The 16,510-nt window shown below is 34.8% G+C and overlaps 1 protein-coding gene and 1 long non-coding RNA gene across 3 annotated transcripts in view; both read left to right on the top strand.

The window, feature by feature from the left end:
- Positions 1 to 261: 261 nt before the first annotated feature.
- Positions 262 to 7,635, top strand: LOC121405566. Its single transcript, XR_005968650.1, has 3 exons — positions 262 to 292; positions 6,913 to 7,037; positions 7,527 to 7,635. It is a non-coding gene; the product is annotated as an uncharacterized LOC121405566 (long non-coding RNA).
- Positions 7,636 to 10,178: 2,543 nt separating this feature from the next.
- LOC121432095 (2-oxoglutarate dehydrogenase, mitochondrial-like) overlaps positions 10,179 to 16,510 on the top strand; it is a 67,430-nt gene continuing 61,098 nt past the window's right edge. Inside the window, exons 1-2 of one of the 2 annotated variants that reach the window (XM_041629944.1) lie at positions 10,179 to 11,058; positions 14,348 to 14,572. In XM_041629944.1, coding sequence (XP_041485878.1) covers positions 10,780 to 11,058; positions 14,348 to 14,572 — 504 coding nt within the window. In that variant the 5' untranslated portion in view covers positions 10,179 to 10,779. The remainder of the gene's footprint in view (positions 11,059 to 14,347; positions 14,573 to 16,510) is intronic. The other variant, XM_041629945.1, reaches the window with a different exon arrangement.

A 16,510-nucleotide genomic window follows, 5' to 3' on the forward strand; every position in this document is an offset into this window, starting at 1 on the left:
TGACGTCAAAATGCGCACAATGCACTTGTATGATTGGATAAAATGCTAATGTTTTATTCATGTCCTCATGCATTAAACATTTTTTTCCGTCCCACAATTCCCTACGATATCTGTGCGAAGTGTCGTTCTTTTTGATTCTGCGAAATTCAACTTTTTGAAATACAATAGCAAGTCTAATTATCTATTTTTTGAATTGATGTTCGAAATCGTGATTTCTGAGTGAACTTCAATGGAGCAGAAAATCTTGGAGGAAACATTATAATCAATCTAATGACATTCCATAGGAATAAAAGTAAGTTAAGTTCAATTCCTTACTTTGATCTTAGTTGAAATTGTAATGTGTTTGCTGGGGTTCGGCGTCGCATGCATGGCTTTATGTGCAGTTTACAACGCAAACCACAATTTCCATATTTCCATTTCTTTTTCCTGTCCTGATCCTAAATTAGTCTGAAATCTGACTGACATATTTTCTCAGAAAATAACATAGTTCTTCGTAGAACTAAGTTTGTTAATTGGGATGCTTCATGTCCGCCCTTATTAAATCTGTATTTCAGTTCTTATTGTCAAATATCAGGGGTAGATGTGGACTTGTTTAACGGCAAAGCTGCATCAAAATTAAGCCAAATACCGTATAACCGCCAGAACTCGAACACCTTTTCAGTAAAGGTTGCATAAAATATATTTACGGCATTTCTGGCTTACATTCTTGGGCTTGCGGTGTAGCCGAAATTCTAAGCTTTCCGTAGGTGCCGTTCGATTGGGATTTCATCGGGAAAGTTTCGGGGAGCGCGACGATCGCCGAAGGCTTCGTGCCTGCCAGAATTCGTACACTACATGCCAGAATTCGAACACCAGATGGCGCAGTACATTTTGCGTGTTGATGATCGCGCGATCATGTCCTCCTCGCTCTGTGATAATTAAATGATTGTTTTTTATGAATTTAGTGTTTATTGACTTAATACACCTCTTTATCTATTTTTATGTAGTTATTTTTCAGTTTCTTCAACTATTTATACATTAAATCATAGGTTCTATTCATTGAAATAATAAATTTTCATGAATTTCATTGTTTGAATTAGTTCCTGCTACATTTAACTTATATTTCAATTTTAGAATAATTTCAGTCATATCCATGATATCACTTACTTTTATTTTGAGTTTTGTGCTTATAGATTTTATAATTTCTTTATTTAAAAAAAATCAGAAAGGATTCATTTATTTGCAATAGCTTTTTCTATGTATTACTCTCAATTACTATTCTTCTATGACTAGTCAAATTATTAATATTGTTAATGATTTATGATATTATTTTTAGATTTATTGTCATTATTAAAATAATATTTACTTTTATCAATGTTAACAATATCATCAGCATCATTGGCATCTTCTTTTATGTATGGGCCTAATTTGTGCTATTATTACTTAATTATTTAAAATCACTTATTATCGCAGTGGTATAATTTTTCTCTGCCAGTATGTGAACTTATTTCCTTGAGAAATTCATGTGGGGGATATATTTTGGAAGGTATAACCACAATGCATGTCAGTTGTCTCACTACTTTTATTGAGGCAAGTAGGAGTATTTCGGGGGGGGGGGGTTCACATTGAGATTTAACATTATTGATTCATTGATTTCCATATATCACTTACCGGTACTTGATTTCTGTGTTTTATTGCAGGTTTCTTGGTTCATCTAAAGAAGTGCGAAAGAGAAGTTTCCCACTTACCTTAGCACACTCTGCATGGGCGCTCAATTCCGATTGCATAATAAAACATAAATTACTGATGATACATATATATCACTCTTGCCTTATTATCGATTCCTTTATTTCCAAAAACATAACAGAAATTATACAGTTAATACAATAACTAAATACAAAATAAGAAATACATGTAATAGTAAATTGAAAAAATGAATAAATAAATACAAAAAATTGAAAAAGATCATAACCAATTTTTATTTGTTTAATCAAATTAAATAAATAAAGAAAAAGATAAAAATGAATAAATGAATTATAAATAAAAAATCATAAAAAATATTCATAAAGCAATTTCAATTGGTTTCATCAACTTGAATAAAGTGCTTATGTGCATTAATTAAAATATAATAACACAAAGACATTTATCATGTCCCAAAATGAGATTTTAAAATTGTTTTAAGTGATCTTAGACTGTCAATCATATTTTTTAAGAGAGAAAGATGAGACAACCAAATAAAAGTAATTGTTATATCATGCAAGGAATAATTTTGCTTTACATATTCGAATAGCATTTTGGTCATAATTTAGCTCTCAACTAAGTAATGTACAGTCCTATATGTAAAGATATGCTATACGAAAGAATTTATTCGTAGCAGTCTATAAAAAAATGTGGAGAAAATTGCGATGCGATACCAGGAAAATTATTCCCTGTCATGCATCATTTCAGAAGACTTTGTTTTCCTTGATCACTGCAGCCCTTATTTTTATTCTTGATCCATTCTGTATCTTATACATATATTTATTAAGCAAAATATATATTTCTACAACGATGAATTGCTGTAATCATATATGAAACACATTTATTTTGAGACCAATCATTTATGGATTAGAAAAATCAATAATTGTATGGCCTATATACTATGCAATTACAAACACAATGATATAAATGATGTAGTCTTCTTCAATTCAAAATCTTTTGTGTTCATCTTTCAATCAGTTATAATCATTATGAATCATGATTACTGTGAAACTGTGTTCATTAAAAACAAATAAACTTTCCATAACAGTAACCTTTTTTTACATTTCAAAGTTTATGCATAACCACAGAGAACATTGATGGCTAGGATATAGCCTATCCACAGAAGACATCTTGAAGGACTTGGTAGGCCTACAGATCTTCTTGTAAATATGACAATAAATCCACTTCTATAGTATAGGAGAGAAAGAGAGAAAATCATTATCATAATTATTATTTTTACAGTCGTGACTGTGAAAATAATAATTACCCCTGATAGAATAAAGGAATAAAATGAGGAAGAAAGGGAACTAAGAAAAGGAGCTTAAAGGGTTACATGTATTAGTTGAGTTATTAGTCCTGTAATTTTGAGAAATAATTAATATTAAATCTTCATTCCATCAAAATAGGGCATTGTCCATGGCAAGGGGCGGGGGGGGGGGGGGTTGCATTATGGAGCATTCCCCAGTTGTCCCCTAATAAATAAACCTGGAAAAAAGTGTTTAGTTAATTGTAATGTGCTTTTGCCAAACTTGGCCCCTAATATGTCTTTGCCACCCCCCATGCACTTGCCTCCTAGTCAAAATCTTGTGCTGCCATTGCATACAAACCTGGATAAATACTATTCAAAGCCTGCATGCCCACAGTGAGCAAAATACCCAGCCTAGAATGTAGAGAAAGAAAAAAAAAATGGATTCGGTCCTGGCCATACCACCACAGAAAAAAGGTAAGAATGTTTCGAGATAATGATTATAATTTTAATACATATAGTAATGACAAAAGTAATGTCACAATGATAATGATGACAATAATAGCAATATGTGGATGACATTATAATGTCAATCATAGTCAATGTCTCAAGGGTCATATAGGGGTGGTTTTTTGATATATAATGACCAAAATTAGATATTGTATCAAAATAATTTAATATCAACCTGACAATAAATCATTGGCATTTAGAGAGAATTGCCCAATAAATAAATATTAAAAATGAAAACCAGGGGTAATCTGACGAAAAGGAACTTTATATGAAGGAAAAAATCACCCGATGTATACAGAAATAAATAAAAGGAAACGGCTGAAAATTATAATAAAAGGAAACCCTTCCATCTGTCCCCAAAGGTCATAGGCGGGGGGATGGGAGGAATTTTTAGTTGATAACTTTTTTTTTTTTTGCTTGTCAATTTTGTTTCCTGCGTCCCCCTAAATTCTGGTGAACCCCCTTAAAATGTCTCTTGTCCGACCCCCCTAAAATTTAGGTTGATGACCTTTTTTTTGCTTGTCAATTTTTATTACATGTGTCCATCACAAAAGTTCAGGTAGGCCCCCCTAATTTTTTGGCTTCCGCCGCCAATGCAAAAGGTAGCCGGGGACCTGACCCCCCCCCCGAAAAAAAAAACTATCACCCAAAATATAAGGTGCATCTTTTTAGCCCCCCCCAAAAAAAAAATAATAATACCACCCCCCCAAAAAAAATAAATAAATCACCCGAAATAAAATGTAAGATTATAAAGAAAGACAAGCAAAAAAAAGTTATCACCCAATATGTAAGGTCTTTTTAGCCCCCCCCCCAAAAAAAAGGTTATCACCCAAAATATAATGAAAGGTCATGTAAAAAAAATGACAAGCAAAAAAAAAGTTAATCACCCAAAATCTAAGGTCTTTTTAGCCCCCCCCCCAAAAAAAAGGTTATCACCCAATATATAATGAAAGGTCATGTAAAAAAATGACAAGCAAAAAAAAGTTAATCACCCAAAATGTAAGGTCTTTTTAGCCCCCCCCCCAAAAAAAAAGGTTATCACCCAAAATATAATGAAAGGTCATGTAAAAAAATGACACGCAAGGAAAAGTTAATCACCCAAAATGTAAGGTCTTTTTAGCCCCCCCCCAAAAAAAAAAAAATAAATAAATCGCCCGAAATAAAATGTAAGATCATAAAGAAAGACAAGCAAAAAAAAAAGTTATCACCCAATATGTAAGGTCTTCTTAGCCCCCCCCCCCCAAAAAAAAGGTTATCACCCAAAATATAATGAAAGGTCATGTAAACACAATGACAAGCAAAAAAAAGTTAATCACCCAAAATGTAAGGTCTTTTTAGCCCCCCCCCCCAAAAAAAAAGGTTATCACCCAAAATATGAAAAAAGGCAAAAAAAAGTTATCACCCAAAATGTAAGGTTATTTTAACAGAAAAAATTGACAAGTAAAAAAAAAAGGGGGGGTCCCCCAAAATGTAAGGTCATTTAAAAAAAAAAACGATTGTGAATGGTGTATTTTCTCCATCATAATAAAAATACCACAAATAGTAGGAGGGATTTGGGGGACACGTACCCCCTAGAATTCCCGCCCATGCCTCAAAGCATGTGCTAAATTGAAACAAAAATCCAAGTCCACGTACAGCCCGTCTATCTAGTCCTTAGTATTTGCCACTCCCCCCAAAAAAGTAAATAAATAATGAAATATAAATATGTGTATTATAATGGGCAAATTAACACACAAGAAAAAAGTATTTGGTCAAAAAATAAAAGAAAACAAATTGATATCAAAAGAAAAGAGATCATAATAAATGCTTGATAAAGACTAGTCTGCCATTAATTAATTACGTGTTGAAATGCAATTAAATCGGGGTGTTCGAGTTCTGGCAAGAAAAAACTTTCATGTTGGTGTCATCTTTTTCCCCTTCTGAAACGAAAATTATTCGTAATTACGAGATGCCCTGACGAACACCGAGTCGACGTAAGAAGCACTTTCGGAATATTGTATATTATTTGTTCAACTTCTTCCAATTTTATTAAAAAATGTGAAATTTCCGTAAAAATACTGATTACGGGCACCCCTTACAAAATCGCGAATAATATCAACTGCTACTCAATTGTGAAGTAAAATGACTAGTTTTGCCAAGTTTAATTATCGTTTTTGATGCTTATCGCACATGAGTGCGAAGGTACGATCGTGGCCTACCCGGCAGTAGCCCCGTTGCGTATTCACATTCTCCGATACGCGTTTGCGCTGGCAATAAAAGGCGCACTGACGCAGCCGCTGGCAGTTGAGCCAGGTGTTCGAGTTCTGGTCGATATACGGTACGGTATCGTACCATATAGCCAGAGCGGGATGCGGACTTTGATATCGCCGGTGCCAGCCGGCTGCGAAATTGCCGATGTAGGCTAGGTCATTAGGTGTTGGAAATTAATTGTCAAACAAGCTTGAGTTGGAATTTGACGTTATAGGCCATGGGCCTAGTACTGATTTTTCGACACCGCTATTTCAATATAATTATCTGCATTTAAAATGAAATGAAATTAAATCTAAATGAACTGAATCGGTTTGGAATGATATTGGTAGATTTTTGGCATGCCAATGTCACTCATGGAATGATTTGAGACAGATGTTAACGTTTTCCTTTTTTATATAAAAGTAAGGCCCTAGGATAGGTCTAACTTAGATATAGATTTTAAAAAAATTCTAGATCTGTCTGGTTTGACTTTCTTTTCTACAAAGATTTAAGGTAACTTTATTTTAGTTCCTGGCTGGACCGTTGGACTAAAATATAATTAGCCTAGCAATGCCAATGGAGTTTAATGATTTTTTTTTCAGGGGGGTGGGGGGCAACATTTCTTTGTCAGGGTTGAAACTGCTCAATTGTTTTATGGAAGGGTTGAGAAAATTTATAGTGCCCTATTTTGAATTGTTTAAGTATAACTATAAGGCTAAGCAGAGAGAGCGGCTGATCCAATTGATTTATCTTTATTGTCCTTACTTGATGTTATTTGTGGTGAAAGGCAAAGGGTCATTTAAACCTGCCAGCAAGTGAGCTAACCCTTTTTTAAAATAAAAATCAAACTTAAAGAGGAACTCACTTAACGTACAGATTCAAATCAGACGTGTTTATAGACGAGTGCAAAAAATTTAATGATTGTCTCGCACTGATGAATGAGCGAGAGCCATATTATCACACAAATGATAATTATCCTACATCTGTCAAAGCTGGCTTGGTGTATATATATATTGAAGATTGACAAAAGACCTCACTATAGTAGGCCACGTATGCTTGAACCATTTAGTTTTTGGTCAAGACCTGCTTTTTTCTAGTTGGGAATTGTGAAAGCTGGAAACTCTGAAAAAATTGTTTTAAGAGAGGAATTTTGTTTATCACTTTTGAAATTTTTAACTGTAAAGTATTGTATGTATATTGAATTTCAGATCCAATGGGATCCAGTTCTTAGCAGTCCCAGCCTAGTCAGAAGTACAAAGTCAAATACCATTTGCACATCACCAAGAGGTACAATCTGATGAGTAACAGGATATCTGATCTAAAAGCTTGCCAGGTATGCTTGTTTTCATAAAAATAAAAAAAAAAATATTTTTTCTGAATCATGTTATCCCATAAAGTAAAGCTCCATGATGAGATAATATTCTTTTGGATTCAGATTCACCAGTATTTCCATTATCATCAATGCATACTTATTGTCCATGTCTCTTAGCTATATTAATCATACATAAAATCACTTTAAAACTCAGTTACTCTGAAGACAGAAATAAAAAAGGACAAAATATTGAGATTAATCTTTCGATATATATTTGAATGGGTTTTCACACTTAATAAAAAAAGTTATATGAATAATGATCTATAATAGTGATCTATGATTTTTATCTGGCAACATAAGTTACTACATGTGCATTTTCTAAATAATATTGCATGGAAGAGTAGGGGCTCATAAAAAGTTTAAAACTTCTAAATAAACTGGACAAGGTGAGTAAGAATAATTTATATAAGCAGCTCATTTTGTTCCTTTCTCGTTTTGTTTACTATGCAGGTTTCACAAGCTGTTTGAGTATCACCAGGGCAGATCAAGAAGAAATATGAAGGCCAGGTTCATAACAAGCAGTTACTTCATTGCAATTACAGATTTTAAAAATTGAATGAATTTAAATAAATGTGTCAATACATATTGAATGTTGCTTAAACTACACATCTGTTGAAAAAAAAGATTAATTGGAGTATAGTATTTAGGTCCATTGGTTTCACACAAGATTAAAATATTTTTCCAAAGGGCACACTTACCCCCCCCCCCTTTATTAATGTTCTAATCATCTACATGTAGTACTTATAGTAGTGAAAGCACTTTGAATAATATTAGTAGTTTGAAAGGGATAGGTTGTATTCTGGTAATCTAAACAATGCAGAATGGGCCTTTACTGAGGTCTGGGCTATGTAACATACATGCCTACAGACATATAAAAGGTGATAAGAAATAATGGATTTTCATTGAAAAATGTGCATAATAAAAACAATGTGACAGAACAAAGGGCGAAGAAATCACTCTCAGTCCTGGACCCCAATTTATTAAGACTAATTCTGGTAATTACTATGGAAACATTAAAGCAACAGATCAAAATTGGGGTTCCCATGCTAGTTGCTAGTTATATTTGGGGCCAATTTACCATAATTGAAGTCCTTATGAAACAAGAACCTGTATGTATTGCTGGACATTAAGCTGTTGAATTCATTTTCTGGGGGAAGTGAAAAGTTGCACTATTTTTTTTCGTTTTTAATCTCTTTGTTTTTTGTAACACTGTATTGTCGATGTCCCGTATAATGAACTAGATTAGCTCTGCAAATAAAAGAATTTGTTGGAAATAGAACACAGCTCTAGCAGCACTTCACAACAATAGACAATAAGCAACTTTGTTACTGATTTACTAATGTGCAGATTTGGGAAGGCACTCTTTAGAGAAATGTGGCAATGTGCTCCCCTTTTTTATGAAGTGTCCCCGATTAGATTAGCATGCTATTTCTTGTCAGCAAATGCTGAAAAAATAATTTGATATTTTAGTAACTGACTTTGAGAGAGAGGTATATTGATAATCTTTTTATTAATGGCATCCTTGATGCCCCCCTTATATTGACTATGTAAGGCTTATCAATAACTATGTAAGTGAATATACATACTTATTTTTTTTCAAATTTTTTTCTCTAGATTTTACCAAAAAAATACATCCCCTCTCTTGTAATATCCTTGCAATTTCTGTTGCACTCATTATAGGCATTTTGCTGATGTAATTTGATGCTTTGGTGAGAAAAAAGAGAAAAAAATATGTTTATCATGTATTCAAAACTTTATAAATTAATAAACATTTTAATTTGAAATATTACTTTCTAATCTTGATATTCATGATTTACTTAATCCATCAATTTATATTGCGTGAAAGATATGTGATGATGATGTTATTGCTACCAAACTGTGTTGTGATGAAATGGCACTGAAGATTACTTACTTTTATATGACTGGAATATGATGGTGCTACTGATTGATTGATACTGTATGTCGGGTATTCATGGGTATAATTTTAGTACAACAGGTATTTAGTAACAAAATAACATGCGTGGCAAGCCCATAAAAGCCAATGCAACAGGGCATACTGTGACATTCAGGTGCAGCCGAATTAAGGACATGAATGAGTTTGATTTAAAAGTGGGATAGAAATAAAAATGAAATGAGAATAATTGTTTGCTCGCATGATTATGTGGAATGTGTGTGGAAGAGAGAGGGGGGGGGGGGGGGGGGGGGGAATCGATAGAGAAATATAGGGGATGGGCAGGTACAAAATTTTTATTTTATTTGGAAGTGACCTTTAAGATAGCCTTGATGAGAGCAAATACATGGGGGGGGGGGGGTACTGAGCTCTCTTTTGCTCCCATCCCAAACTCAGACTTAAAAAAAAAATCTTCATATTAAGATTTGCACCAAGTTGTTCATTTCAATTTCAAAATAAAGACAAAATGACCTGATTGCTCTCTTGCTCAGATCATTTTAAGTATTTACCCCAACCCAAAAAAAATAAACAAATATTTGTGGCTATTCATGATGTGTAATGAAAATAATGGGCAGTTCTGAACACCTGATGAATAGAGCAAGCAGATCCCTAAGTTCAATCCTACTAATGGATCTCTTGTAAGCTTCCAAAATTTCTTCCAGGGAAATATCTAGCAAATAAATAAGTGAATTAATTGATGTAGTAATAATCGGGAAAGAATTAAAAATATGTAAACAAGAAAAGATGAATAAACAACTGAATACCTTGAGGGGTGGGGGTGAACGGGGGAATGATCAATGACATGAATTTACCAAAGACGCAGCTCTATCAGGAATACATTTCATATTCAATCACGTCGCGTATTATGCTAATTTGTGACAATTTGCTTACTTGCATAGCTTGCATATTTTTACGCTGTGCGCGCAGGCCAATTCATGACCACGCCTCTGTTTCGCTGGTGTACCATGAAGTTGCGGTGTCCATAGCCTTGTACGCGAAAAATGGGAGCAGTGTGCACTTTTGACCTTCCAAAATTTCCCCATGTCTGACCGGATGCAGAAGCGGAGTTTCACCCCCCTGGTCAAAATAGCTCTAGCGCCATCTAAGTTGATATACCGTAGCATTTCAATGAATCATGTCAAAGGTTGCGTAAGATTCCGCGCGCTCTTGCATCGTCGATATTATATACGCAACAAATGTGTGCATATTTGACTTGCCAAGCTAACGTAAACATACTTCCTGGATCAACATATCTTGTCATTTTTGAAAGACAATTGTTAATAAACGAAACTAATCTCTACTTCTCTTCGTTTATCCGTTCTAAATAGATTTGAAATTCAGTAAACGCAGTTTTCAACACAATTGCTTGGAGATTATCGGAGAGTTTGCCGGGATACACTGCAGGATTAATCATGGACACGGTCCATTTTCGTTCTTGATCAACAAACATCTTGTTCACTTTGCAACTTGAAATAATTGAATCAGAAGAACGTTTCATTCTTCGGAAGATCCTGAAAGACAACATTTGGAATATTGGAACATGTTTTGAACCGCTGCCACACAGTGTTTACCTCGATATCATCAGTGAAACTATACTTGGAAATTGGAGAACTATTTTTGCTCACCTGCAACCCATTGCTCTACGTGCAACACCGGTGTTGCAAAGCTGGAGCCGGTAAACTCCTCCGCAAATTCCAGACTCATCGCTATTTTTCAGACCGGTAGGAAAGTGTCACCGGTTAGGACACAAAAATGCATCGACTTCAGACATTGATAAAAACAGGAGGGCCATCCATTTTGGCGGCCTCACGCTCGATTCAGAATAGGACCCTTTCGAGCAGAACGTTTAGGCCGCCTGCCCTTTGTGGGCAGGCCCGCACGCCGGTTAATGTCCACGCCTCAACTCCCGGCGCCAATGTTAGACGTTATGCGGCCCCTGTGGCTGCTGAGCCGTTTTTGAGCGGTAGCAATTCAAACTATGTGGAAGAAATGTATCAGTCTTGGCTTGAAGATCCAAGTTCTGTGCATAAGGTGAGAAAAGGAGATTGGAAAACAAAACAAATGTTTGAAAAATGTGAAGGAATAATGCAATAGATCCAGATTTCCAAGATGCCTGGCAATCATGGCAATTGATGAAGGGAGGAAATCAATGTTGCCAATCATGCTCAATGCCATGGCAATGCCAGTTGCTTGCCATATCCTGTTTATCTGCCCACTCTTGCACTCACAAGTTGTTGGCAATCATGCAACACCAGTGTAATTTCTCATGTGATGATTTGTTTAAATGCAACAATGAATAATTAACGTCAATAGTCGTTCATATTTCTCTTGTACTGTATAGCCCCTTTTCAGTAAAAATTTTGCTAAGTTGCTTTTTTTTACCAAGTTCATGAAACTTTTACATTAGGGTAATCAAGTATCACTAATTATCTGACTTTAGTTTCAGGTCACATGACCAAGGTTAAAGATCTTGTAGGGTCAATGAACTTTGACTTTTGACTATGTTTTTAGGTGTCAACATTGAAATCTTAACCAAGGTTACATTTTTTTTATAGAAAGTATAATTACATGTTATACGGACCTATGTAGTTAATGAAACTGGACATTAGGGCTATCAAGTACCGGTATCACTGATCATTTTTGCATGAGTTAAAGGTCACAGGATTAAGTTCAAAGGTCACTTAGGGTTGGTATTTTCTGAAATTTTATAACTGAAAGTTTACAGATCTGCATGTACAAGTACAATGTAGTTCATGAAAATTCAGGGTAATGATCAAGTATCACAGATTGTTTTGCACGAGTTTCAGGTCACATGATCAAGGTCAAAGGTCATTATGGTTGTTGAACTTTGACTATGTTGTGGTATCACCATTGAAATCTTAATGATGGTTTAGTGTTGAAATACATGTATGTACATGTAGATCTACAATGTAGTTCATGAAAATTCAGGGAAATCAAGTATCACAGATTGTTTTGTACATGTTTCAGGTCACATGATCAAGGTCAAAGGTCATTTAGGCCGGGTTGTTGAACTTTGACTACATGTATATTGTGGTATCACCTTTGAAATCTAACGATGGTTAAATTTTGAAACTGTATATCTTCCAAATGTAATGGTTCTATTGCTTAAAACTTTAATATTAAAGTACCAGGGTAATCAAATATCACTGATCATTTTGCATGAGTGTCAAATCACATGGTCAATGTCATTTAGGGTCAATTAACTTAGAATGAATGGTGTTGGTGAATAATTATTAATCTAGGTTTTCAAAGTAAGCACTGCTGTATTGAATTTGCATAATGCAGGCAAGATGCCAGAGTTGTTCCACTTGTTTTTTTAATGGGTTCCTGCTTCCATATAGACCATGTGCATTGACATTATCCTAGTGCCATCTTAGAGGCAAATGCAATTGTCATGCATTGGTTATCTTCACCTGGTACTAACTACTTTAAAGGCCACCGCACACCTTACGACTGTTCATGATCCGATATTGGAACAAATCGCATTTTGCTCATTTTCTGAAAATGTGAATGGAACATACATGTATCATTTTATTCGAGGTTAAAATTAATTGAAAGAATACTAATTTAACCATTTTGAAAGATTGCAAGCCTTTATTTTGGAGTAAAGGCCAAATAAGTTTCAAATCAAAGACAATCGTATGACTGCTATGACGTCATTATGACTATATATATTAAATTCGCTTTTATTCTAAGAAGGATTAAAGCATACTCACAGATTTGAACATACTGTAGGTATTCTACTATTCTTATGATGATTTCAAACATTACACAGTAAGATATTCTATGGGTCAATATTAGCATCGAATTCTACTACATTTTATTCTGAAATCAGGTCGCAGACCGATCGTAAGGTGTTCGGTCGCCATAATGTGTATTCCTATATCCTCTGAAGGAGGACATGGTGAGGTTACGACATCATATCCATAAGGTCTATTATTCATATTGTAAAAAATTACATGGGGGCTCAGGAGGATTTCGCCCCCAAACAGGCTTTAATAGTGGAGCAGTGTAATCATTTATAGCCCACTTTACTTTTTTGAGACCTTGAGAGTGCTCTACAGGAAACAAGAGTTTACTTGACTCCGCTGAAATTCTGAAAATGTATAAAAAGTCAGTTACATGGCTATTAATTTTGAATTGAGTTTTTTTCAATTGTCCATGTTCATTTTTTTTTTAATTCAAGGTAAAAATACAGAAGAAATGTCACAGAACTTTCCAGTAATGAGTGAAAATGAGTAGTAGAGAAACTCCTTTTGATTTTCACATTTTTCATTCATGAACATGGGTAAAATTGTAATGATACTAATAATACAAGAAAAAACAACCAGAAAACAAGTAAAAAAATCGATTCTGAGAAGCCAGGTATAACGTTATGTCTGGAAATAATCCATCTAATTGCAATTGTTGACAACAACAACCCTGACTGTGATTTCAATGTGCGCGGTCAGTCAAAACGTCGTATCGCTTTTCACATGCAAAGTCAATGCAGTGCAGATGGCCAATGCGAAGTTTAGCTGACCATGTGCATTGAAATCACGGTCAGTCCGTTGTGTCGCTCTGCTACATTACACGTTTCCAATGGGATTTGTGCATTTGATTAAAAATTGTGTGGCATCGCGGTGAAAAATCCCCTCATATCTCAGAAACTAAAATAAAATTGCTGCCTAGAAATTCAGTTATGAATAGAATAGGGCTTGTACATTCATTTTCTGCAAAAATCTCAAAATTGTTTTTTTTAATATATTTTTACCAATATTGAATGATACCACAGTTCAGATGAACGCCGACACTATATGCAAATGAATTTTTCATGAAAAAACCGAACTCTCGAGACGTGCGTGGATAACGGTTCATTAAAAACGTTTTGGGTGTTATCGCCGAGTGAATTGCACCGCCCTGCTGGGCCTGAAAATGCTCAAAAGAGCTAAAAACAAAAAAAAATAGCCATGGAAAATCCCCATTCATTGCAATGTTATTTGTTTTGTTTCAGATTTAGGTAGTAAGATGTGAAAAGTGATACATACATAGCCCCCCCCCCCAAAAAAAAAGGTTTTTGGCCTGCCTGGTACATGTAAGCATTACATCTGATCGTTTTGTGCTTTGTGAATTATTTCCCTGACAAATTTTTTCCAATTAGTTACAGGGATTTGTGTTGCTTATATCATTTGTTATTGAAACTCGGGACTTCTCATTTCATGAAACTCTCCCTACATGTATGTGTAGTCTCAGTAATACGACTGTAGGTAGTTTATTTGATGCAAATTCTTATGTGTACCACTTTGTTTTACTCTGCCAGTCATGGGACATTTTCTTCCGCAACGCTCAAAACGGTGCCGCTCCGGGTACGGCGTATGTGGCACCACCTCCCATCTCTAGCAATTTTCCCAGCATGCCAAGACCAACAGCGACCTCATCTCACCCGGCCATGTCACTGGCACCCTCAAAGGCAGTCTCTGGCCAGCTGGACAGGAAGGTCATCGAGGACCATCTTTCAGTGCAAACGATCATCAGGTCGTATCAGGTCAGTTACTCTGCAAGTTTCTTAAAGGAAAAGGCATGTGTTTCTGCAAACTCTAAGGCCAGAATTTTTATAGGTGGTTTTGAAAACCACCAGTTGAACCCATGGTTTATGCAGATTTTCTGAATAAATTACACTTTATTTACCGCGTATACTAAAAAGTGTCCAATGCTGATGCGCGCTTTGGTCACAGTGTGCTAAATTGATGCCATGGTTAATTTATTCATGAGTCCACTGTTTTGAATTAATGAGTCCACTGCTTAGCATGGAGGACGTATTTGGATACCGATATGTATTGGCCAATTAAAAGGCCTAGTCTTCAAAAGTTCTAAATGCTCTGCCCTCCTTCCCCCCTCCCCCGCCCCCTCCCGAGGAGCCCTTAAGTGGTCCTCTGGACAACGTGCCTTGAGGTTTTGATTGGTTTGCTTGCTACACATTGTGGCACAGTACTTGTATTTCTCATAACAAATTTGGAACTCAACAAAACTATCTGGAACCCCCTAGACTGTACTCACATGTAAAAAATCTTATTTGTTGCATGTTTGATCCTTTATGAATGCATTGCTTTATCAGTGATGCCAAATTTACATTTTGTACTTTTGATTACGTCAAATAATTGCTAACATCTAAAAGTTGAAATATACATGTGCTTATATTCTCTCACTACAAATATGTCAGTATTTTTTTTTGTTTGCTTCAATGTTTCAGTGATCGTTATTTTGTTGTATTTTGTTTCCTTTTTCTTTTTTTGTTCTATTTTGTTGTGCGAATTGTCTTCTGTTTGTACATTATAAACTAGTCAATTTGTAACTACTAACGTTTGTTGATGCCAATCATACTAATATTGTCCTGATTTCAATTTAAATATGAATACATGTAGGCCAAATGTTTCTTGTTCATGTAGATTTGTCTCTAACCATGGTTTCTTTGACTCTATAATGTTTGCTTTGGTAGTCATTTTTATCAAAGTCCTTCCAGCAAGTCAGATAAAATCTGCATGTAACATTTGTAAAAAAAAACAAAAATTGAAATTCAGCATGTAATATTTATTTCAGTTGTAACCAATACCAAAATTGGCAACTATGTTGAGCTTGCTATGCACATACATACATACCTACTTACATGTACATACAAACATGATACATGTATATTCTATTGCCAACAGAGAACGGGATGTGTATAATGTAGCTGAATAACTAGCCAAGATTGCCATAATTGTGGAAATCTCTTTTTAAAAAATCCAGAAGGAAGCAAGTGAGCAAAAATTTAGGCCTTTATGAAACATAAATTGATCAAAATTTAGGCCTTTATGAAACATAGATTGATCAAAGATTGAACCTGAATAAAATATAGGTTGATTGTTGGGCAATCTCATGCCTTACAAATTACAATTTAAAATTACTTCACTCGTTTGCAGCACACAATAAAAAAACTGAGGAACAAGTAGTCCAGTTAGTCCAGTGAAAAGCAAAACAAATTCTGTATACGTGCAATGATCTTTAGAAAGAACTCTACAAAACATTCTTACACTACATGTATGTTTAGCCAATGAAATCTACATTAAATCATGCCATAAATGGACATGTTTCAGTAAAATAATCCACATCATGACAATTCCAGTACCATAGTTTGAAAAGGAAGACAGCTTGGACAATCTTTTTTTCCAGGCAATTTGATGGCTGATAACCAGGAAAATCATTGACAGAGGTCAGAAAGATGTAATAAGTTATACTGGTATTCAAGATCAACCAATGTTTAATTAAGATTTATCAGAATTGGGAGCATGAAAAATAAACAAGCACATTTACATGTACTTTGTTTTATAATAATTTCTAAATATTGTGAGAAAGATATATTATCGAACACATTAAAAAGATGAATCTTTTTAAATATTTTGAGCAAAATAAAACAGTGAATTGAATGTACTTACATGTAGAACTT

Source organism: Lytechinus variegatus, chromosome 18, assembly GCF_018143015.1.
Source record: "Lytechinus variegatus isolate NC3 chromosome 18, Lvar_3.0, whole genome shotgun sequence".
Classification (NCBI taxonomy): domain Eukaryota; kingdom Metazoa; phylum Echinodermata; class Echinoidea; order Temnopleuroida; family Toxopneustidae; genus Lytechinus; species Lytechinus variegatus.